Here is a 24046-nt window from a genome sequence, read left to right on the forward strand (position 1 = left end):
CTCTCTCTCTTGCTTGCTGTGGTATTATAGGTATTATGGTACCTGAGAGGCTGAAGTGCCATTGGTCGAACCTGTATGCTTGCTATTGGCTAGAGTGTATAATAGCTCCGCCCTGCTAGGCGGGGTATAAGAACCGGTGCCACCCCAGCAGCCTTCATTCTGTACCTGAGCTGCTGGGGAAACATCTAGCTTATTAAAGCCTTCAGTTGGACGACAACCTCGCTTTAGTGGTCAATGATCGTGCATCAATTTAATAAGCTCGATTTAAAAGGATGGAGCTCCGAATCAAGCTGGAGTGTCTGCAACTCAGCCCCCACGCGGCAAACTCAGCGGCAACCTTCAAGCACTGGCTGGCGTGCTTTAAAGGGCATCTCGAGACGGCCAAAAACGCACCCACGGGGGAGCAGAAACTGCACGTCCTGCACTCAAGGGTGAGCCCGGAGATTTACACCCTCATCGAGGAAGCGGAAGACTTCGATGCAGCAATGGAGCTGCTAAAAGGACACAATATTCGCCCGGTAAACCAGGTCTACGCCCGGCATCTGCTAGCAACAAGACGGCAAACCCCTGGGGAATCGTTGGGGGAATTCTACTGCGCACTCCTGGTGGTGGGCAGAAGCTGCGGCTGCCCGCAAGTTTCGCCGAGCGAACACACGGAACTCTTAGTCCGGGACGCTTTCGTGGCAGGTATGCTTTCATCACAAATCCGCCAGCGCCTGTTAGAGAAAGACACCCTGGGTCTTAGGGAGGCACGGGTCCTTGCAGGCTCCCTGGACGTGGCCTCCAGGAACGCCCGCGCCTACGTTCCTGACCGCGTGGCATCCCCCTGTGCAGCGTGGAACCCCGCAGCGGCCGACCCAGAGACGTCCCCCGTTTCCCCGCAGGCCTGCGCTGCAAGGCAGCCTGGCAACCCCGAGGGGCCCCGCTGCTACTTTTGCGGGCAGGCCAAGCACCCCCGCCAGCGCTGCCCGGGCCGCGCATCCACCTGCAGGGGATGCGGCAAAAAGGGCCATTTCGTGGGGGTCTGTCAGGCCCGAGCGGTGGCCGCGGTCTCCGGCAGCGACTCCGGACCGCCACCACAAACCTCTCCACGGGCCCCATGTGGCCAGCGGTCGCCGCCACCCCCATATCCCAGGGCCACGTGCGGACCTCGGGCACCGCCATCTTGTTCCACGGACGCCACACTTGAGGGATGGGCGCCGCCATTTTGTGCGACCAATGGGAGACACCATCTTGGATGAACCCCCAGGACCCCAGCTCGGCCGACCACACACTGCCTGAACAGAATTCCCAGCTACTGCGATTGGCCCCGGTGACTCTGGATCAGTCTCGACCTCGAACACACTCAACCGCTACGACGACCGTATTCATCAACGGGCACGAGACGTCCTGCCAAATCAACTCTGGGAGCACGGAGAGCTTCATACACCCCGACACGGTAAGGCGCTGTTCTCTCCTCGTCCACCCCGTTAATCAAAAAACCTCTCTGGCCCCCGGTTCACACTCAGTAGAGATAAAGGGGTTTTGTGTTGCAAACCTCACAGTCCAGGGAAGGGAGTTCAAAAATTACCGTCTCTACGTCCTTTCCCACCTCTGCGCGGCCACACTCCTGGGTTTAGACTTCCAGTGTAACCTTCAAAGTCTGACCTTCCAATTCGGCGGCCCTATACCCCCCCTTACTGTCTGCGGCCTCGCGACCCTCAAGGTCGATCCGCCTTCCCTGTTTGCGAACCTCACCCCGGATTGCAAACCCGTCGCCACCAGGAGCAGACGCTACAGTGCCAAGGAGCGGATCATTATCAGGTCAGAGTCCAAAGGCTACTGAGGGAAGGGGTCATTGAAGCCAGTAACAGCCCCTGGAGAGCTCAGGTAGTGGTGGTAAAGACCAGGGAGAAGCATAGGATGGTCATCGACTACAGTCAGACCATCAACAGGTTTACGCAGCTGGACGCGTACCCTCTCCCCCGCATATCCGACCTGGTAAACAGGATCGCGCATTATAAGGTCTTCTCCACGATGGATCTCAAGTCCGCCTACCACCAGCTCCCCATCCGCACTAGTGACCGCAAATACACTGCCTTCGAGGCGGATGGGCGGCTCTATCACTTCCTAAGGGTTCCCTTTGGTGTCACTAACTTCCAGCGCAAGAAGGACCGAATGGTTGACCGGTACGGTTTACGGGCAACATTCCCGTATCTCGATAATGTCACCATCTGCGGCCACGACCAGCAGGACCACGACACCAACCTCCGAAAATTTCTCCAGACCGCTAAAATCCTTAACCTAACCTAATCAGGATAAATGCGTGTTTAGCACCGACCGTCTCGCCAATCTCGGCTACGTAGTGCGAAATGGAGTTATAGGCCCCGACCCTGAACGCATGCGCCCCCTTATGGAGTTCCCCCTCCCTCACTGCTCCAAGGCCCTGAAACGTTGCCTAGGGTTTTTTGCCCAGTGGGTCCCCAACTATGCGGACAAGGCCCGTCCCCTGATCCAATCCACAGTTTTTCCCCTGTCGACAGAGGCTCGCCAGGCCTTCAGCCGCATCAAAGCGGATATCGCAAAGGCCACGATGCGCGCCATCGACGAGTCCCTCCCCTTCCAGGTCGAGAGCGACACCTCCGACGTAGCTCTGGCGGCCACCCTTAACCAAGCGGGCAGGCCCGTGGCCTTCGTCTCCCGCACCCTCCATGCTTCCGAAATCCGCCACTCCTCAGCGAAAAGGAGGCCCAGGCCATAGTGGAAGCTGTGCGACATTGGAGGCATTACCTGGCCGGCAGGAGATTCACTCTCCTCACTGACCAACGGTCGGTTGCTTTCATGTTCGATAATGCACAGCGGGGCAAGATAAAAAACGACAAGATCTTGCGGTGGAGGATCGAACTCTCCACCTTCAACTACGAGATCTTGCATCGTCCCGGGAAGCTAAATGAGCCTCCTGACGCCCTGTCCCGCGGCACATGTGCACTGCACAAGTGGACCGCCTCCGAGCCCTCCACGAGGACCTCTGACAACCGGGGGTCACTCGCTTTTTCCATTTCGTCAAGACTCGCAACCTGCCCTACTCCATCGAGGAGGTCAGGACAGTCACCAGGGACTGCCAAATCTGCGCAGAGTGCAAACCGCACTTCTACCGGCCAGAGAGGGCGCACCTGATAAAGGCTTCCCGTCCCTTTGAACGCCTCAGCATGAATTTCAAAGGCCTCCTCCCCTCCACCGACCGCAACACGTACTTCCTGAACGTGATTGATGAGTACTCCCGATTCCCATTCGCCATCCCCTGCCCCGACATGACCGCAACCACCGTCATCAAGGCCCTCCATAGCATCTTTGCACTGTTCGGGTTCCCCGCTTACATACATAGCGACAGGGGGTCCTCCTTTATGAGCGACGAACTGCGTCAATTCCTGCTCAGCAAGGGCATCGCCTCGAGCAGGACGACCAGTTACAACCCCCGGGGAAATGGGCAGGTAGAGAGGGAGAACGGAACGGTCTGGAAGACCGTCCTACTGGCCCTACGGTCCAGGAATCTCCCAGTCTCCCGCTGGCAAGAAGTCCTCCCGGATGCCCTCCACTCCATCCGGTCACTGCTTTGTACAACCACCAATCAGACACCTCACGAACATCTCCTTGTCTTCCCCAGGAAGTCCTCCTCTGGGACCTCGCTCCCGACCTGGCTGGCAGCTCCCGGACCCACCCCGCTCCGAAAACACGTGCGGGAGCACAAGTCGGACCCGTTGGTCGAGAGGGTCCATCTTCTCCAGGCTAACCCCCAGTACGCCTACGTGGCGTACCCCGACAGCCGACAAGGTACGGTCTCCCTCCGGGACCTGGCGCCCGCCGGAACCCCACGTACATTCCAGCCACCAGTCCCACCCTCCCCTCCACCGCAGCACCTTACAGGAGGATCGGTCCTTCCGCTGCCCCTGTCTAGGCCCCCCCACCCACCGACGCACCCCGCAGACGCTCCCTTCCCAGGTCAGCCGTTTTCCCCACCAGCGCCGTCTAGGGGTGACGAAGCTGCCGTGGAGATCAAGGCCACGCTCCCGGAGTCACAGACGCCCGAGCCTCCACCGGAGTCATCAACGAGGCTCCGACGATCACAGAGGACGACCAGGGCCCCCGATCGACTGATTGCTTCATTTTAACTGTAATCCGTAAATATAAACCACTAAATGTACATCGCTACCAGACTTGTAAATAGTTACTAAACACTGTACGGAGGTATTACCATACAATGCTACCATGTTGTTATGTTTTGTAGTTTCTGGCCACCCCACCTGGTGGGGGGTCGGAGAATCCCGCCCATATTGTTTAACAAATAACACAATACCTCAGGGTTTGGTCCAACTGAGCAAAGATATCTCTGCGTCGATGAAACGCAGACGAGGGAAAAGAAATAGCAATGCCGCCGGATCAGATCAATCACTAAACCTGGCGACTCCAGAAGTATCGCGGATTATCCTGGAGAACATGGAACGGAATATAGGTCCGCGGGACAACAGGGTAAACTGGAGGTCACATTCGCGTGTGGCGAGTGCTCGCGTCACCCACGACAATCTTCGCGCCATGTTGGTGCGCGGACCAGAACATACCTTGTTTAATCCGTTATTTTCCCTTTTCTTTTCCCGTTACCATGTTGATTCACGGACGGGTAATGAACCTGTGACTTTTTTTCTTTCTTTTTCAAAATAAATTTAGACTACCCCAATCCCCCCCGCCGCCGCCAGTTAAGGGACGATTTAGCGCGGCCTATCCGTCTACTCTGCACATCTTTTTGGGTTTTTGTGGGCGTGAGACCCAACAACGGGGAGACTGTGCAAATTCCACACGGACAGTGGCCCGGGGCGGGGATCGAACCTGGGTCCTCTGCGGCGTGAGGCAGCAGTGCTAACCACTGCGTCACCGTACCCCCCCCCCCCAGGGACTTTAATGCAGCCGGTATGTTTAAGGCAAAGAAGAAAGTTGGACGCAGCCTTTGATTCAGATAAGCAGATTCCAGAAACCCGTACTGTTTTAGACTTGATGGACTGGGGTGGGCACAGTCAGAAGTCTTCCAACACCAGGTTAAAGTCCACCAGGTTCGTTTCAAACACTAGCTTTCGGAGCGCTGCTCCTTCCTCGGGTGAATGGAGAGGCAGGTTCCAGAAACATGTATATAGACAAAGTCAAAGATGCAAGACAATGCTTGGAATGCGAGCATTTGCAGGTAATTAAGTCTTTACAGGTCCAGACAGAGGGGTACCCCAGGTTAAAGAGGTGTGAATGGTCTCAAGCCAGGACAGTTGGCTGGATTTCGCAAGCCCAGGCCAGATGGTGGGGGGTGAATGGTAATGCGACAGGTCCCGGTTGAGGCCGTACTCATGTGTGCGGAACTTGGCATCTGGTTGAAGGGCGTAGTCGGCCAAGTTGACAATAGATTTCCCTGTATTGTTTTCTACTGTGGTTCCGGGGAGGCTTGGTTGCTGCTGGTGGTGCCGAATTTCTCAAGCTTCCTGTTCTTGGTGTGCATATAGGTGGAGTAGTATCATTGTATCATCTGTTTGGCGGTGTTCCGTAGCTGGTCGATGGTAGCCATGATGTGGAGATGCCGGCGTTGGACTGAGGTGGGCACAGTACAACACCAGGTTAAAGTCCCAACAGGTTTGTTTCGAATCACTAGCTTTCGGAGCACTGCTCCTTCCTCAGGTGAATGAAGAGGTACGTTTTAGACTGACATCAGTGATGACTCAGAGCGATGAATAGGCCCAGGAGGCTGAGCCCTGCCCGGTAATCGGCGGTGGTGAGATATGACCTCACTTGACTGTTTCTCCGATCCATGAGGCGGCGTTGTAGTTTCACCTTCAATTCTGCCGGGGGATCGAACCAGCTCACTTCAGGAATATCCAGGCCACTGTGTCAACCACCTCCATCTGCAGAATTGTGCAACAGAATTCTTAAGCTAATAACTCTCTCACCACAACAAAGAGTCTGATGTGAAGAATCCAGAGACAAAGTTTCTAGTTGTGCTCATCACCAACAATCTGTCCTGGTCCACCCACTTCGACGTCCTATACGTCCTCAGGAAACTAAGGAAATTCGGCATGTCCACATTGACTCTTACCAACTTTTACAGATGCACCGTAGAAAGCATCCTATCGGGCTGCATCACAGCCTGGGTATGGCAACTGCTCGGCCCAGGACCGCAAGAAACTTCAGAGAGTCGTGAACACCGCCCAGTCCATCACACGAACCTGCCTCCCATCCATTGACTCCGTCTACACCTCCCGCTGCCTGGGGAAAGCGGGCAGCGTAATCAAAGACCCCCTCCCACCCGGCTTACTCACTCTTCCAGCTTCTTCCATCGGGCGGGAGATACAGAAGTCTGAGAACACGCACGAACAGACTCAAAAACAGCTTCTTCCCCGCTGTTACCAGACTCCTAAACGACCCTCTTATGGACTGAACTGATCTTTTCACAAACCTTCTCTACTGAGTAGTGTCACAGTCCGTCTGCTTCACCCGATGTCTGTGTCTGTGTATTTACAGTGCGTATTTACGTATGTCCTGTGTTTTTTCATGTATGGAACGATTAGGGTCTGGTTTAGCACAGTGGGCTAAACAGCTGACTTGTGATGCGGAACAAGGCCAGCAGCGCGGGTTCGACTCCCGTACCGACCTCCCCGAACAGGCGCCGGCATTTGGCAACTAGGGTGTTATGGGCCAAGGTTTAGAGAACCCCAAGGTGTATCATGGAGTTCACCTGACCCACAACTTTGACTAGATTGTGGTGCGGGGAGCACACGGCCCACTCTACAGGTGTGGGACAGCAGAAATGGAAAAGTATTTTTTAAAGCAAAACAATGTTTATTCTATGAACTCAAGTTAACCTTTTTAAAACATACAGTGAACATCTTAGCAACCATCAATTCAAATACAACCCCCAAAGACTACAACACTCAGTAATCCTTAAGCTGTCCTTTTAACATCCATAAGACTTTTAAAAAAAACCTTTAAACAGAAGCACATCAGGTTAAAGTCACGACTGAGAGCAGTTATTAGTTTTAAATCACCAAAGGATCGATTTACAGTTTTTAGATTACAGAGATAGACTCTAATACACCTTCTGGCTGTGACTGCAGCTATCCAGCTCTGAAAACGAAACTAAAACACACCCTGCAGCAAACAGCCTAAAGCGAAAGTAAAAAGCTGACAGCCCAGCTCCACCCACACTCAGACCTCACTGATAAACACCCATTTCTTAAAAGGTACATTTCTTAAACGCTCATTTCTTAAAGGTCCTCTCACATGACTAGGGGCTTTTCACAGTAACCTCATTGACGCCTACTTGTGACAATATTCGATTATTATTATTATCTGTCTGGACTGTACGGAGAAAAATACTTTTCACTGTACCCTCGCTACACGTGACGAACAAAACAAATCCAACCCAATCTGCTAACTCTCCCTAAAAACATGCTGATGTGAAGCCAGAGGCCTCTCCCGGTAAAGCTGTGAGTAAGATACACTGCTGATCATTGCATGCTGTGTTCCAGAGACTTTAATCCACACGCACGCTGTGAAGGAAGTGCACTAAACGATTCATCATTGGAAGGACTTTCATCTTTTCACCTTAATCCTTATTATTTTTCTCCCTTTTTCCCCCTCTGTGTTTGTCTGTCATGTGTGTGTGCGCGCGTGTGTGTGTGGTTAGAGGGTGGGGCAGTTAAAGGGGAGTCAGGTATCAGCTCGACATTAAGCAGCTGTGTTTACTGTACGTTTCATATTCGTTCAGGTATAAATACACAGCAGTTGTGTTTCAACTTACAGACCTGGTGACTGTAATTACTGGACAGCCAAGGGGCCAGAGATCACGGGGACCTTTGGAAGAATTATTGGTGAATTCACGTGTGTTGTGGCTCCGGGCCTGTGGGACTGGGATTGACCGTGAACTAGCCCAAGGTGGAGTAACAATCTCCCTCAGTCCCAGACAGATCAGTGATACCAATAGCACATCCAGATACTGCCCTGTCTGTACCTTAACAGGAACCACTCACCCATTTCTTGACCCCTCCGTAACAGGAATAATAAAATTACAGAAAAACTTTGCGAAGGCACTAGATCGAAGAGGATGCTTCACCTGTAAACACCAGTCGCAATAAATCGCCAAACTCCAGCACAGTACCGAGCGATCAACATTCCAGATATTCACACAGAGAGGACCAGTAAATATTCACATAGTGGGTTCGGATTACAATCGATACGGTCAGCCCCTGCCGACATATTAGCCGTGACAAGATAAAGATGGAAACGACAGTGCAGAAGGAGGCCATTCGGCCCATCGAGTCTGCAGCGACCCTCTGAAAGAGCCTCCACCCTAGGCCCACTCCCAACCCCATAACATTACCTGCATGCTAAGGGACAATTTAGCACGGCCAATCCACCTAACCTGTACATCTTTGGACACTAAGGGGCAATTTAGCACGGCCAATCCACCTAACCTGCACATCTTTGGACACTAAGGGACAATTTAGCACGGCCAATCCACCTAACCTGCACATCTTTGGACACTAAGGGACAATTTAGCACGGCCAATCCACCTAACCTGCACATCTTTGGACACTAAGGGGCAATGTAGCACGGCCATTCCACCTAACCTGCACATCTTTGGACACTAAGGGACAATTTAGCACGGCCAATCCACCTAACCTGCACATCTTTGGACACTAAGGGACAATTTAGCACGGCCAATCCACCTAACCTGCACATCTTTGGACACTAAGGGACAATTTAGCACGGCCAATCCACCTAACCTGTACATCTTTGGACACTAAGGGACAATTTAGCACGGCCAATCCACCTAACCTGTACATCTTTGGACACTAAGGGACAATTTAGCACGGCCAATCCACCTAACTTGTACATCTTTGGACACTAAGGGACAATTTAGCATGGCCAATCCTTCTAACCTGCACATCTTTGGACACTAAGGGACAATTTAGCATGGCCAATCCACCTAACCTGCACATCTTTGAACACTAAGGGACAATTTAGCACGGCCAATCCACCTAACCTGCACATCTTTGAACACTAAGGGACAATTTAGCACGGCCAATCCACCTAACCTGTACATCTTTGGACACTAAGGGACAATTTAGCACGGCCAATCCACCTAACCTATACATCTTTGGACACTAAGGGACAATTTAGCACGGCCAATCCACCTAACCTGCACATCTTTGAACACTAAGGGACAATTTAGCATGGCCAATCCACCTAACCTGCACATCTTTGAACACTAAGGGACAATTTAGCACGGCCAATTCACCTAACCTGTGTCAAAGACAAGGGAACCTAAGACCAGACGTCGGGGGTCTCCGACTGACCCCAGGCTCCATCGAACCCGAAACGCCCAGCCTTCTAAATCGAGATTGCGGAAGCGTGGCGGCCGGTTCTCAAATCCGGCCGGGAATCCGTCCCCCGCTCCCCTCGCGAGACCGGGCGCACCAACGCTCCTTCTCCGGCTCCGAGTCCCCAAGTCGATCAGGCGAACCGGCCGACCGTACGGCAGGATTTCCAAAGCTGATCTCCCCATCGCCAGGGCGGTTGTCCTGGCGCGTGACAGGATTCTCTCCTCCGCTTCTCAGGGGGATCTCGCGGTTCATCAAAGTGAGCGCCAATTACCTGCGCCAGGGATCATCGCAGTCCCGCTCAACGGCAAAATCGCCGCCACAGGCTAGGCCCCACCCCAGCCACCTCCGGCCTCCCTCAATCAAACGGGGATTCGTCTGGCTGGTCGCGAATCCTCATCGCCAAAATCCAGCCCGGACATTCCCGAGACACAGTGCAAGCCACAAACCCCCCAAAACATGTAATTATGTGTTGTGCATCATTATTTCAAAAAAAGGATTAACTGAGTCGAGCCAGAGCTCGCCAAAACGCCGTCACGCATGTGTTCACATTCGCGTACGCCCCCTGCCATTTTGGTTAAAGATCAGCATGTGTCTTCAGTAAACGTATTGTCATGTGAGAGCACCTTTAAGAAATGGATGTTTATAAAAATAGCTGCAGTGGATGTACCTTTAAGAAATGGGTGGTTATTACTGCAGTGATGTCAGAGTGTGGGTGGAGCTGGGCTGTCTGTCAGCTTTTTACTTTCGCTTTGGGCTGTCTGCTACAGGGTGTTTTATAGATTTGGAGAAGCTGATGTGTGTGAATCTCTGCTAGCTAACCAGTGTTCGTTTGGTGATTTCAAAGTGGTAACTGTTCTCAGCAGAGAAGTTAAACCTGATGTCTTGCTGTAAAAGGGTTCTTTTTGTCTTATGGATGTTGCAAGGGAAGATTCAGAGTTACTTATAGAGTACTGTATTCTTTGGGGATTTATTGGTGTTGATAGTTGCTAAGATATTTACGGTGGGTTTATAAACTGCTAACTGGATTCATAAATAAACATGGTTTTAATTTAATAGTACTGGGGATCTCTGTTACATCACACCTGTCGAGTGGGCCCGTGCGTTCCCCATAACCACAATCTATTAAAAGTTGTGGGTCAGGTGAACTCCATGATACACTTTGGGGTTCTCAAAACCCTGGCGAATAACACATTTTCCTCTATGTTTAAAATGTGAAACCCTGGTGTATTTTACACGGTTGTGCTGTTCCATTATCACGAAAGATACCAAAGGTTTGTGAGACGAGACGTGAAATTGCAGTTGGAAATGCAATGATGTCAACAGTCACGCTAATCATATTCCTCTGGAATATACAGCCAGCAGGATTTTAAGGACTGTTTACCAAGCCAGTGAGATCAGAATGCTGTTCTGAAAGGCTTTAAGGAAGCTATCTCTCTCTCTCTCTCACTCTCTCTCTCTTATTCTCTCTCTCTCTCTCTCTTACTCTCTCTCTTTCTCTCTCTCTCTTTCTTTCCCCTCTCCTATTCTCTCTCCTACTCTCTCTCTTACTCTCTCTCTTACTCTCTCTCTTACTCTCTCTCTTACTCTCTCTCTTATTCTATCTCTTACTGTCTCTCTCTTATTCTCTCTCTCTTACTTTCTTTCTCTCTCATTCTCTCTCTCTTATTCTCTCTCTTATTCTCTCTCTTAATCTCTCATTCTCTCTCTCTTACTCTCTCTCTCTTACTCTCTCTCTCCTTTCTCTGCCTTATTCTCTCTTATTCTCTCTCTCTTACTTTCTTTCTCTCTCACTTATTCTCTCTCTTATTCTCTCTCAATCTCTCATTCTCTCTCTCTCTTACTCTCTCTCTTACTCTCTCTCTCTTACTCTCTCTCTCTTACTCTCTCTCTCCTTTCTCTGCCTTATTCTCTCTTATTCCCTCTCTCCCTCTCTCACTCCCTCTCCCCTCTCTCCCTCTCTCTCTCTTACTCTCTCTCTCTTACTCTCTCACTCCCTCACCCCCTCTCTCCCTCTCTCTCTCTCTCTCTCTTACTCTCTCTGTCTCCCTCTCCACCTCTCTTAATCTCTCTCTCTTACTCTCTCTCTTTCTTTCTCTCCCTCTCTCCCTCCCCTGCTGGCTGTATATTCCAGAGGAATCTGATTCCCGTGTCATCTGCTGTCATTGTTTTTACAACAGGCCGATTGCATTTCTGCATCTCGCCTCAGGAACCTTTCAAGATAATGGAAAAGCCAACGGTGGTGGGGGGGGGGGGGGGGGGGGGGGGGGGCTTTCACGCTCCCCGGGGGGGTTGAGTTTCTACCCTATGTTCGTGCCACTTGGGTGGAATGCAGGTTGGTATGTTTAGCTGCTTGGGCAGTCCTCTGGAATTCCATACAATCTGGAGGTGGGCCTTGTGGGACTCCTTCAGCATTGGAAAGAAGGTCCTCGCTAAAATTCACCTGGTCGGGCCTAGCGCGGTGGTCTTGGGCCTAGCGCGGTGCTCTCGGGCCTAGCGCGGTGGTCTCGGGCCTAGCGCGGTGGTCTCGGGCCTAGCGCGGTGGTACTTTAATGCTCACCTGGCCATAGCTCCTGCACGCAACTCCAAACCCACAGCTCATGTGGTCAACTCAGAACTTCCCCTTGGGAATGACCAAGGGGCTGTTTAGCACAGGGCAAAATTGCTGGCTTTGAAAGCAGACCGAGGTAGGCCAGCAGCACGGTTCAATTCCCGTACCAGCCTGCCCGAACAGGTGCCGGAGTGTGGCGACTAGGGGCTTTACACAGTGACTTCATTTGAAGCCTACTCGTGACAATAAGCGGTTTTCATTTCATTTTTTCACCCAGTTGACCAACCCCATTGTCTCGAACAACTCTAGAACAGCTTTGTGGGTGCACCTTGCGGCGCGCGCGGGGTTAAAGCCACCAGCAGTGGGGGCAATTAGGAATGGCTGAGCAATCCTCACCGTACAGGGCTAAAGGCAGGATTCTTGGAAGTGTGGAGGAACAGAAGGATCTTGGGGTCCACATGCAGAGATCCCTCAAAGTTGCCACCCAGGTTGATAGGGTTGTTAAGAAGGCGTATGGTGAGACTTCCGGGTGCGGCGATGACCAGCTAAGTCGCACGTTTCGGCACCTCCCGTTTTAACGGACTTTTGGGCTCTTACCCGGAGCCCCAACGGCAATTTTCGAAGGCTAAACCCACTGTGGGGCGACATAGAAGGGAGTCCCCCCGGATGTGAATGGGCAGAAGAGATAATAGTGGCCAGATTGCGGAGGATCCTCTGGAGCAGCGGCGAAGAAGGGAAGTGAGAAGCAAGATGGCGGCCAAGGGAGCCCAGATGGTATGGGGCCTGGAACAGCAGGAGTTCCTCCGGCGATGTGTGGAGGAGCTCAAGAAGGAGGTGCTGGCGCCGATGCTGCAGGCGATTGAGGGGCTGAAGGAGGCGCAGAAGACCCAAGAGATGGAGCTCCGTGGAGTGAAGGCAAAAGCTGCCGAGAATGAGGACGAGATACAGGGCTTGGTGGTGAAGACGGAGACGCACGAGGCACTGCATAAGAGGTGTATGGAGAGACTGGAAGCCCTGGAAAATAGCTCGAGGAGGAAGAACTTAAGAATCTTGGGTCTTCCCGAAGGGGCAGAGGGAGCGGACGTTGGGGCGTATGTGAGCACGGTGCTCCATACCTTAATGGGAGCTGAGGCCCCGACGGGCCCCCTGGAAGTGAAGGGAGCATACCGAGTCCTCGTGAGAAGACCAAAGGCAGGAGAAATACCTCGAGCAATAGTGGTGAGGTTCCACCGCTACAAGGACAGGGAGATGGTCCTGAGATGGGCTAAGAAGACACGGAGCAGCAGGTGGGAGAACGCGGTGATCCGCGTGTATCAGGATTGGAGTGCGGAGGTGGCGAGAAGGAGGGCGAGTTTCAATTGGGCCAAGGCGGTGCTCCACAAGGGGAAAGTGAAGTTTGGAATGTTGCAGCCGGCAAGACTGTGGGTTACACACCAGGGCAAACACCACTACTTCGAGACGGCAGAAGAGGCGTGGACATTTATTCAAGAGGAGAAGTTGGACTAGATTGGAGAAAGAGTGTTTGAAATGAAGTAGTGAGGTGGTGGCAAGGGACTGTGAATCAGATGGGGGAAAATTTTCTTTCCCCTCGAAGGGGGGGGGGGACACACGAAGAAATGTGGGCGCCGGTGGGCAAGGGGAGGGGGAAGGAGAGAGGGAGCTGCGCCATCAGGGGCGGGGCCGAGAGGGAAGCGCGGGCTTTGTTCCCGCGCTATGGAAATTGTGGCGGGAAAAGGGGGCGCAGGAAGGAGGGGGCCTCACACGCAGGGAGGCTAAGGATAAACGGGGGAAGCCGAGGTCAGCCAGAGCTTGCTGACTTCCGGAAGCAATATGGGGGGAGCAACTAAGCTAGAGAGGGATCTAGCGGGGGGGGGGTTAACTGGGTTGCTGCTGCTAAGGGGAAGGGGAGCTGTTACGGGATGGGATGGTTGGGACGGGAGGGCACCGTCCTGGGGATAAGCGGGTGCGTGGGAACCGGGGGAGGAGCTGGTCTAAAAAAGGGGATGGCTAGTCGACGGGTGGGGGGGTGGGGGGGGGGGTAAAGAGCCCCCCAACCCGGTTGATCACGTGGAACGTGAGAGGGTTGAACGGGCCGATTAAGAGGGCAAGGGTACTTGCGCACCTAAAGAAGCTAAAGGCAGACGTGGTTATGCTTCAGGAGACGCACCTGAAACTGGCGGATCAGGTCAGATTAAGGAAAGGATGGGTGGGACAGGTATTCCACTCGGGCTTGGATGCAAAAAATAGAGGGGTGGCAATACTGGTGGGGAAAGGGGTATTGTTTGAGGCGAAGACCATAGTGGTGGACAGTGGGGGTAGATACGTGATGGTGAGTGGCAGATTGCAAGGTGAGGCGGTGGTGCTGGTGAACGTATACGCCCCGAACTGGGATGACGCAAACTTTATGAAGCGTATGTTGGGGCGCATCCCGGACCTGGAGACGGGAAATTTGGTATTGGGGGGGGACTTCAACACGGTGCTGGACCGGTCCAGATCTAGGACCGGGAGGAGGCCGGCAGCGGCCAAGGTGCTTAAGGGGTTTATGGAGCAGATGGGAGGAGTGGATCCCTGGAGATTTACTAGGCCAAGGAGTAAAGAGTTTGCCTTCTTCTCCCACGTCCATAGAGTGTACTCCCGGATAGACTTCTTTGTCCTGGGAAGGACGCTGATCCCGAAGGTGGCAGGAACGGAGTATTCGGCTGTAGCCATTTCAGATCATGCCCCACATTGGGTAGATCTGGAAGTAGGAGTGGGAAAGGAACAGCGCCCACTCTGGAGATTAGATATGGGACTGTTGGCGGACGAGGGGGTATGTGTAAGGGTGAGGGGATGTATTGAAAGGTACCTAGAGATTAATGATGACGGAGAGGTCCAGGTGGGAGTGGTCTGGGAGGCGCTGAAGGCGGTGGTTAGAGGGGAGCTGATCTCCATAAGGGTCCATAAGGGGAAACAAGAGGGTAAAGAAAGGGAGAGATTGTTGAGGGAGATTTTGAGGGTGGATAGGCAATATGCGGAGGCTCCAGGTGAAGGGCTATACAGGGAAAGACGGAGATTGCACACGGACTCTGACTTGTTGACCACGGGTAAGGCGGAAGCACAATGGAGGAAGGCACAGGGAGTGCAGTATGAATATGGAGAGAAGGCGAGCCGGCTGCTGGCCCAACAACTTAGGAAGAGGGGGGCGGCGAGAGAGATCGGAGGGGTTAGAGACGAGGAAGGAAAGATGGAATGGGGAGCGGAGAGGGTGATCGGGGTGTTTAAGGTATTTTACGAGAGGCTATATAAGGCTCAACCCCCGGAAGGGAAAGAGGGAATGATGCATTTCCTAGAACAGCTGGAGTTCCCGAAGGTTGAGGAACAGGAGATGACAGGACTGGGAGCGCAGATTGAGGTGGAGGAGGTGGTAAACGGAATCGGGTGCATGCAGGCAGGGAAGGCCCCGGGACCAGATGGGTTCCCGGTGGAGTTCTATAGGAAATACGTGGACCTGCTGGCCCCACTTCTGACGAGAACCTTTAATGAGGCTCGGGAAAGGGGGACACTACCCCCGACGATGTCGGAGGCGACGATATCGCTGATCCTGAAAAGGGACAAAGACCCGCTGCAGTGCGGGTCATACAGGCCCATCTCCCTCCTGAACGTAGACGCCAAGCTTTTGGCCAAGGTGATGGCGACGAGGATAGAGGACTGTGTCCCTGGGGTGGTGCATGATGATCAAACGGGGTTTGTTAAAGGGAGGCAATTGAATACCAATATACGGAGGCTGCTGGGGGTGGTGATGATGCCCCCATCGAAGGGGGAGGTGGAGATACTGGTGGCGATGGATGCAGAGAAAGCATTTGATAGAGTGGAGTGGGACTACCTGTGGGAAGTACTGAGGAGATTTGGATTTGGAGAGGGGTTCATTAGATGGGTTCAGCTCCTGTACAGGGCCCCGGTGGCAAGTGTGATTACAAATAGGCAACGATCTGACCACTTCCGACTATATAGGGGTACACGACAGGGATGTCCCCTGACCCCGTTACTGTTTGCGTTGGCAATTGAGCCATTGGCCATAGCGCTGAGGGGCTCTAGGAAGTGGAGGGGGGTACTTAGAGGAGGAGAAGAGCACCGGGTGTCATTATACGCGGATGATTTGTTGTTGTATGTCGCGGACCCAGTGGAGGGGATGCCTGAGATAATGCCGACACTCAGGGAGTTTGGAGAATTTTCAGGATATAAATTGAATATGGGGAAGAGTGAACTGTTTGTGATGCACCCCGGGGAACAGGGCAGGGGACTAGATGATTTACCGTTGAGGAGGGTAACAAGGGATTTCCGGTATTTAGGGATCCAGGTGGCCAGGAACTGGGGAACCTTGCATAAGCTTAACTTGGCACGACTGGTAGAGCAGATGGAAGAGGACTTTAGGAGGTGGGACATGGCGCCCCTGTCATTGGCGGGCAGGGTGCAGGCGGTTAAAATGGTGGTCCTTCCGAGGTTTCTTTTTGGGTTCCAGTGCCTCCCTGTACTGATTACAAAGGCCTTTTTTAAGAAGGTGGACAAGAGTATTATGAGCTTTGTGTGGGCTGGAAAGACCCCGAGGGTAAAGAGGGGGTCCCTGCAGCGCAGTAGGGACAGAGGGGGACTGGCACTGCCGAGTCTAAGTGATTATTATTGGGCCGCTAACGTGTCTGTGATATGTAAGTGGATGAGGGAAGAAGAAGGAGCGGAGTGGAAAAGACTGGAGATGGCGTCCTGTAGGGGAACCAGCCTAAAAGCACTGGCGACGGCGCCGTTACCGTCCTCCCCGAAAAAATACACCACAAACCCAGTGATGGTGGCAACTCTGAAAATTTGGGGGCAGTGGAGACGACGTAAGAGAGTGACGGGTGCCTCAGTGTGGTCCCCGATAAGGAACAACCATAGGTTCGTCCCGGGAAAGATAGATGGGGGATTTAAATCTTGGCAGCGAGCAGGAATTGCGAAATTGAAGGACTTGTTCTTAGACGGGACGTTCGCGAGTCTGGGAGCACTGACAGAAAAATATGGGTTGCCACCTGGGAATGCATTTCGCTATATGCAAGTGAGGGCATTTGTGAGGCAACAGGTGAGGGAATTTCCGCAGCTCCCGGCGCAAGAGATCCAGGACAGAGTGATTTCGGGGGCATGGGTGGGTGATGGTAGGGTGTCAGATATATATAGGGAAATGAGAGAGGAGGGGGAGACGATGGTAGAGGAGCTGAAGGGAAAATGGGAGGAGGAGCTGGGGAAGAGATTGAGGAGGGGCTGTGGGCAGATGCCCTAAGTAGGGTAAACTCTTCGTCCTCGTGTGCCAGGCTCAGCCTGATACAATTCAAGGTTCTACACAGGGCGCATATGACTGGAGCAAGGCTGAGTAGATTTTTTGGAGTGGAGGATAGGTGCGGGAGATGCGCGGGAAGCCCGGCGAACCACACCCACATGTTCTGGTCATGTCCGGTATTGCATGGGTTCTGGGTGGGTGTGGCAAAAGTGATCTCGAAGGTGGTGGGGGTCCGGGTCGAGCCAAGCTGGGGGTTGGCTATATTTGGGGTTGCAGATGAGCCGGGAGTGCAGGAGGCGAGAGAGGCCGATGTTTCCCTAGAGTGTGTAGATAGCCTGGGTCACATTGAGATCCAAAAAAACGAGGTGTTGGGTGTCTTAAAAAATATTAAGGTAGATAAGTCCCCAGGGCCTGATGGGATCTACCCCAGAATACTGAAGGAGGCTGGAGAGGAAATTGCTGAGGCCTTGACAGAAATCTTTGGATCCAAACTGTCTTCAGGGGATGTCCCGGAGGACTGGAGAATAGCCAATGTTGTTCCTCTGTTTAAGAAGGGTAGCAAGGATAATCCAGGGAACTACAGGCCGGTGAGCCTTACTTCAGTGGTAGGGAAATTACTGGAGAGAATTCTTCGAGACAGGATCTACTCCCATTTGGAAGCAAATGGACGTATTAGCGAGAGGCAGCATGGTTTTGTGAAGGGGAGGTTGTGTCTCACTAACTTGATAGAGTTTTTCGAGGAGGTCACTAAGATGATTGATGCAGGTAGGGCAGTGGATGTTGTCTATATGGACTTCAGTAAGGCCTTTGACAAGGTCCCTCATGGTAGACTAGTACAAAAGGTGAAGTCACACGGGATCAGGGGTGAGCTGGCAAGGTGGATACAGAACTGGCTAGGTCATAGAAGGCAGAGAGTAGCAATGGAAGGATGCTTTTCTAATTGGAGGGCTGTGACCAGTGGTGTTCCACAGGGATCAGTGCTGGGACCTTTGCTCTTTGTAGTATATATAAATGATTTGGAGGAAAATGTAACTGGTCTGATTAGTAAGTTTGCAGACGACACAAAGGTTGGTGGAATTGCGGATAGCGATGAGGACTGTCGGAGGATACAGCAGGATTTAGATTGTCTGGAGACTTGGGCGGAGAGATGGCAGATGGAGTTTAATCCGGACAAATGTGAGGTAATGCATTTTGGAAGGTCTAATGCAGGTAGGGAATATACAGTGAATGGTAGAACCCTCAAGAGTATTGAAAGTCAAAGAGATCTAGGAGTACAGGTCCACAGGTCATTGAAAGGGGCAACACAGGTGGAGAAGGTAGTCAAGAAGGCATACGGCATGCTTGCCTTCATTGGCCGGGGCATTGAGTATAAGAATTGGCAAGTCATGTTGCAGCTGTATAGAACCTTAGTTAGGCCACACTTGGAGTATAGTGTTCAATTCTGGTCGCCACACTACCAGAAGGATGTGGAGGCTTTAGAGAGGGTGCAGAAGAGATTTACCAGAATGTTGCCTGGTATGGAGGGCATTAGCTATGAGGAGCGGTTGAATAAACTCGGTTTGTTCTCACTGGAACGACGGAGGTTGAGGGGAGACCTGATAGAGGTCTACAAAATTATGAGGGGCATAGACAGAGTGGATAGTCAGAGGCTTTTCCCCAGGGTAGAGGGGTCAATTACTAGGGGGCATAGGTTTAAGGTGAGAGGGGCAAGGTTTAGAGTAGATGTACGAGGCAAGTTTTTTTACGCAGAGGGTAGTGGGTGCCTGGAACTCGCTACCGGAGGAGGTCGTGGAAGCAGGGACGATAGGGACATTTAAGGGGCATCTTGACAAATATATGAATAGGATAGGAATAGAGGGATACGGACCCAGGAAGTGTAGAAGATTGTAGTTTAGTCGGGCAGCATGGTCGGCACGGGCTTGGAGGGCCGAAGGGCCTGTTCCTGTGCTGTACATTTCTTTGTTCTTTGTCTTTGTTGTTTTGGCCTTTGCGTCCCTAGTAGCCCGGCGAAGGATTCTACTCATGTGGAAAGAAGCTAAGCCCCCGGGCGTGGAGGCCTGGATCAATGACATGGCAGGGTTCATAAAATTGGAGCGGATAAAGTACGCACTAAGAGGTTCGGCTCAAGGGTTCACCAGGCGGTGGCAACCGTTCCTCGACTATCTCGCAGAGCGATGAGGGAAAATAGGAAAGGCAGCCGCAGCAACCCAGGGGGGAGGGGGGGCGGGAGGGCTCATTTGGGTCTTCAGGGGTTTTATGTGTGTGTTTATATATTAGTTATTTATATTAGATGTTACGAAGTTACTATTTTAGTTACTATTTCTGTTGTTTCTTATTTTGTTGTTGGCAGTTGCCGTTAGTTAGCATATTATTTATTTAAAAAATGATCAATGTATATATTATTACAAAGTTGTAAAATGGGAAATTTTTGTTTGATCGAAAAACTTTAATAAAATATATATTTTTTTAAAAGAAGGTGTACGGTGTGTTGGCTTTCAGTAACGGGAGGATTGAGTTTAAGAGCCGCGAGGTGTTGCTGCAGCTTTATAAAACCCTGGTTAGACCACACTTGGAATATTAATGGGCGAAATTCTCCAGAAACGGCGCGATGCCCGCCGACTGGCGCCCAAAACGGCGCAAATCAGTCGGGCATCGCGTCTTGGGGGGCCGAGCCTCAGCCTTAAGGGGCTAGGCCCGCGCCGGACTAATTTCCGCCCCGCCAGCTGGCGCGGAAATGACATCTCCGGGCGGCGCATGCGCGGGAGCGTCAGCGGCCGCTGACAGTTTACCGCGCATGCGCAGTGGAGGGGGTCTCTTCCGCCTCCGCCATGGTGGAGGCCGTGGCGAAGGCGGAAGGAAAAGAGTGCCCTCACGGCACAGGCCCGCCCGCGGATCGGTGGGCCCCGATCGCGGGCCAGGCCACCGTGGGGGCACCCCCCCCCCCGGGGCCAGATCGCCCCGCGCGCCCCCCCCCCCCCCCACAGGACCCCGCCCGCGCCGCCTTGTCCCGCCGGTAAGGTAGGTGGTTTAATTTACGCCGGCGGGACAGGCATTCTAGCGGCGGGACTTCGGCCCATCCGGGCCGGAGAATCGCGGGGGGGGGGTGGGCCCCGCCAACCGGCGCGCCGCGATTCCCGCCCCCGCCAAATATCCGGTGCCGGAGAATTCGGCAACCGGCGGGGGCGGGATTCACGCCAGCCCCCGGCGATTCTCCGACCCGGCGGGGGGGGGGGGGGGGGGGGGGTGGGGGGGGGGGGGGTCGGAGAATCTCGCCCCTGGTGTCCAGGTCTGATCGCCTCATTATTGGAAGGATGTGGATGCTTTGGAGAGAGTACAGAGGAGATTTACCAGGATGCTGCCTGGACTGGAGGGCATGTCTGATGAAGAAAGGGTGTGGTAGCTAGGGCTTTTCTCACTGGAGCGAAGAAGGCAGAGAGATGACTTGATAGAGGTGTAAAAGGTGATAAGAGGCATGGATAGAGTGGATAGACAGAGACTTTTCCCCAGGGTGGAAATGACTGTCACGAGGGGATATAATTTTAAGGTGATTGGAGGAAGGTCTCGGGGAGATGTCTGAGGAAGCTTCTTTACACAGAGATGGTGGGTGTGGGAACGCACTTCCAGCAGAGGTGGTGGAGTCAGAGTAATTCGGGACATTGAAGCGACTCCTAGACAGGCACATGGACAGCAGGACATTGAAGGGTTGCAGGTTAGAGTGATCTTACATTAGTATAAATGGTCGGCACAACATTGTGGGCCGAAGGGCCTGTACTGTGCTGTACCGTTCTATGTTCTCTGTACGGGCGCCACCCACACCCCAAGACAGGAGAGAGAAGGGCCGGTAAGGGCAGGACGGGTGAATGGCCTCTTCCTGTGTTGCAATCGTTCCATCGGGAGATATTAAGGAGGGAAATCGGCTACCGGCCCTGGAAGGTGGGGAGGGGGGCGGAGGGGATCAAAGCATTTGGGTGATGCCAAAGGGGCTGCGGTGATGGGAGGGGGTTGGACTAGCGCAGGGCAGGGGGGGTACGGCCGCGGCATCATGCCAAAGGCCCCGCTGAAGTTTGAGGGGTGAGGAGGAGCGGTGGAGGTCGGAACCGATTGGCCGTCTAACCTACTCGGAGACGATGGACGCCCAGTTTTCCTTGACGAAGTTCCATGCGGGCCTCTTCCCGTTGATGTTCTGGGCCACCAAGATGATGGTGCCCAGGGCATCCTGCCTCTTAATTTTCCACGGCATCATGGCGAACATCAGGTACCTTTTAGAGAGAGAGAGAGAGAGGGAGGGTCTGTCACCACCGTGGTCTAAACGCGACGACAGGCCCGACCGGGGTCGCCAATACCAGGTGTGGGCAGTGGGAGGTCACGGGGGGGTCGGGGCGGGGGTCGTCCCACCCGGCTGCCTGCCCCTCTACCCCGGCTACATTTACAGCCAGGCGGCCCCAGAAAGGGACCACGGAGGTGCCCCCCCCCCCCCGCCCCATTTCAGGCCTTCCGTGCTTGGTGGGTGCCACTGGGGTTACGGGTGCATCACCGCCCCCCCCCCCCCCCCCCCCCCACCTTCCCGGGGAACAACATTTTGATTGCGTTCATCAAATTTCCTTTTCATATCTTGTGATGACCGGAATATTTGTTTTTTTCGGAATATTGGATTCGAAGTATTTTAGGGGTTAAAGGTCCAGGGTTCGAGTGCGTTTGACCGCAGTGGCCACGTTTTTTTCTCAATGCCAGCCAAGGCCTGGGTGTTTTTAACCAGAAGGTGAAATTGACAGAGGTAGACGGGCGGGTCAGGTGGGAAGAGCGGGGGCAATTGCTTCACAGCTCCAGGGTCCCAGGTTCGATTCCCGGCGCGGGTCACTGTCTGTGTGCGGAGTCTGCGCGTTCTCCCCGTGTGTGCGTGTTTCCTCCGGGTGCTCCGGTTTCCTCCCACAGTCCAAAGATGTGCATGTTAGGTGGATTGGCCATGATAAATTGCCCCTTAGCGTCCAAACATTGCCCTTAGTGTTGGTTGGGTGGGGTTACTGGGTTATGGGGATAGGGTGGAGGTGTGGACCTTGGGCAGGGAGCTGTTTCCAAGAACCGGTGCAGACCCGATGGGCCGAATGGCCTCCTTCTGCACTGTAAATTCTATGAAATGGAATTTTGGGGCTGGTTTAGCACAGTGGGCTAAACAGCTGGCTTGCAATGCAGCACTAAGGCCCGCAGCGCGGGTTCAATTCCCGTAACGGCCTCCCCGAACAGGTGCCGGAATGCGGCGACTAGGGGCTTTTCGCAGTAACTTCATTGAAGCCTGCTTGTGACAATACGCGATTATTATTATCAACACTGGAAAGTGTGAGGTGTTGCATTCTGGAAGGATGAGCAAGGTGAGGGAGCGGACCAGAACTCGCAGGATTACGAGATGACAGCGAGGGAGGATTAGGGTGGACTGGATGTTACTACAGAGAGCCAGCAGGGGTATAATAAGGCCAATCACCGCCTTCTGTCCTGTAATGACTCTGAGGAGAGTTCAAAATCGATGGGCTGAATGGCCCAAATCACCTCCTCTGTCTTAGGGTCTTAGAAAAGGCTGGTATCGGTGAAAATGACTGGAAATGGATTGTCAGTGATGTCCAAAATGGTTCCCTCAGGGAGGGAGATCTGCCGTCCCGTCCCGTCAGGGCCTAGACCTGACTCCAGATCCCAAGGTCAAATACCGACGCTCTGAAATGGGCCTGTGTGAGGCCCCGAGCTGTCAAACCCACCTCACTGTCAGAGAAGGGAGTCCTGCTCATAGTGTTAGGCTTGTGGCCTAGTGAGCGATGTGAGCTGAAGGAAGGGAGGACTGATCATAGTGTTAGGGTTGCGGCCTAGTGAGCGAGGGCGGCTGAAGGAAGGACTGCTCATAGTGTTAGGCCTGCGTTCTAATCTGCGAGGGGTGTTGAAGGAAGGGAGGACTAATCATAGCGTTAGGCCTGCGGCTTAGTGTGCGATGTGAGCTTAAGGAAGGGCGTACTGCTCATTGTGTTAGGCCTGCGGTCTAGTGAATGAGGGGAGCTGAAGGGCGTAATGCTGCTAGTGATAGGCCTGTGGCCTAGTGAGCAAGGGGAGTTGAAGGAAGGGAGTCCTGCTCAAAGTATTAGGCTTGCGGCCTAGTCAGTGAGGGGAGCTGAAGGAAAGGAGTACTGCTCAGACAGTTAGGCCTGCGGCCTAGTCAGTGGGGGGAGCTGAAGAAAGGGAGGACTGCTCAGAGTGTTGGCCTGTGGCCTAGTGAGCGATGGAAGTTGAAGGAAGGGTGTACTGCTGCCAGTAATAGGCCTGCGGCCTAGTGTGAGGGGAGTTGAAGGAAGGGAGTACTGCTCAGAGAGTTAGGCCTGCAGCCTAGAGAGCGAGGGGGGCAGTAAGTCTTCCTTATGTGAGTGTGAATTGCACCATACCTGGTCAGGAGACTGTGGTCCATACTGCAGGCCAGGCTGTACCGCAGGTTCTGCACCTCGGCAGCGGTTGTGGCCTGTTCAAACATCCTCCAGGCAAATTCCCACTCAGCTTCCCCGCCGACAGAGACAGACCGGCAGTAAATCATCGAGCGGAGACTGGGGGGAATCCTAATGAGGAAAAATCCCAGTCAGATAAACTTTGCGGGAATTGTGTGACCTCAGGAAGTATTTGGGAATTTATTTACAGCCCATTTAGTGGAGGTCGTTACATATAAGTCCCAATACTGAGGGAGCACCGCACTCTCAGAGGGTCAGTACTGAGGGAGCGCCGCACTGTCTGAGGGTCAGTACTGAGGGAGCGCCGCACTGTCAGAGGGTCAGTACTGAGGGAGCGCTGCACTGTCGG

General features: G+C 53.2%; 1 protein-coding gene across 2 annotated transcripts in view; it reads right to left on the reverse strand.

Annotated features, from left to right (window-relative positions):
- The window catches only part of LOC140403074 (aminopeptidase N-like), an 85449-nt gene extending 61640 nt beyond the window's left edge, over positions 1–23809 (reverse strand). For both annotated transcript variants that reach the window (XM_072490728.1, XM_072490726.1), the window contains exons 1-2: positions 23641–23809; positions 21343–21483 (exon numbers count right to left, since the gene is read on the reverse strand). In XM_072490728.1, the coding sequence (XP_072346829.1) occupies positions 21343–21483; positions 23641–23786 (287 nt within the window). In that variant the 5' untranslated portion in view covers positions 23787–23809. The remainder of the gene's footprint in view (positions 1–21342; positions 21484–23640) is intronic.
- Positions 23810–24046: the final 237 nt, after the last annotated feature.

Source organism: Scyliorhinus torazame, chromosome 26 (assembly GCF_047496885.1).
Source record: "Scyliorhinus torazame isolate Kashiwa2021f chromosome 26, sScyTor2.1, whole genome shotgun sequence".
NCBI lineage: Eukaryota > Metazoa > Chordata > Chondrichthyes > Carcharhiniformes > Scyliorhinidae > Scyliorhinus > Scyliorhinus torazame.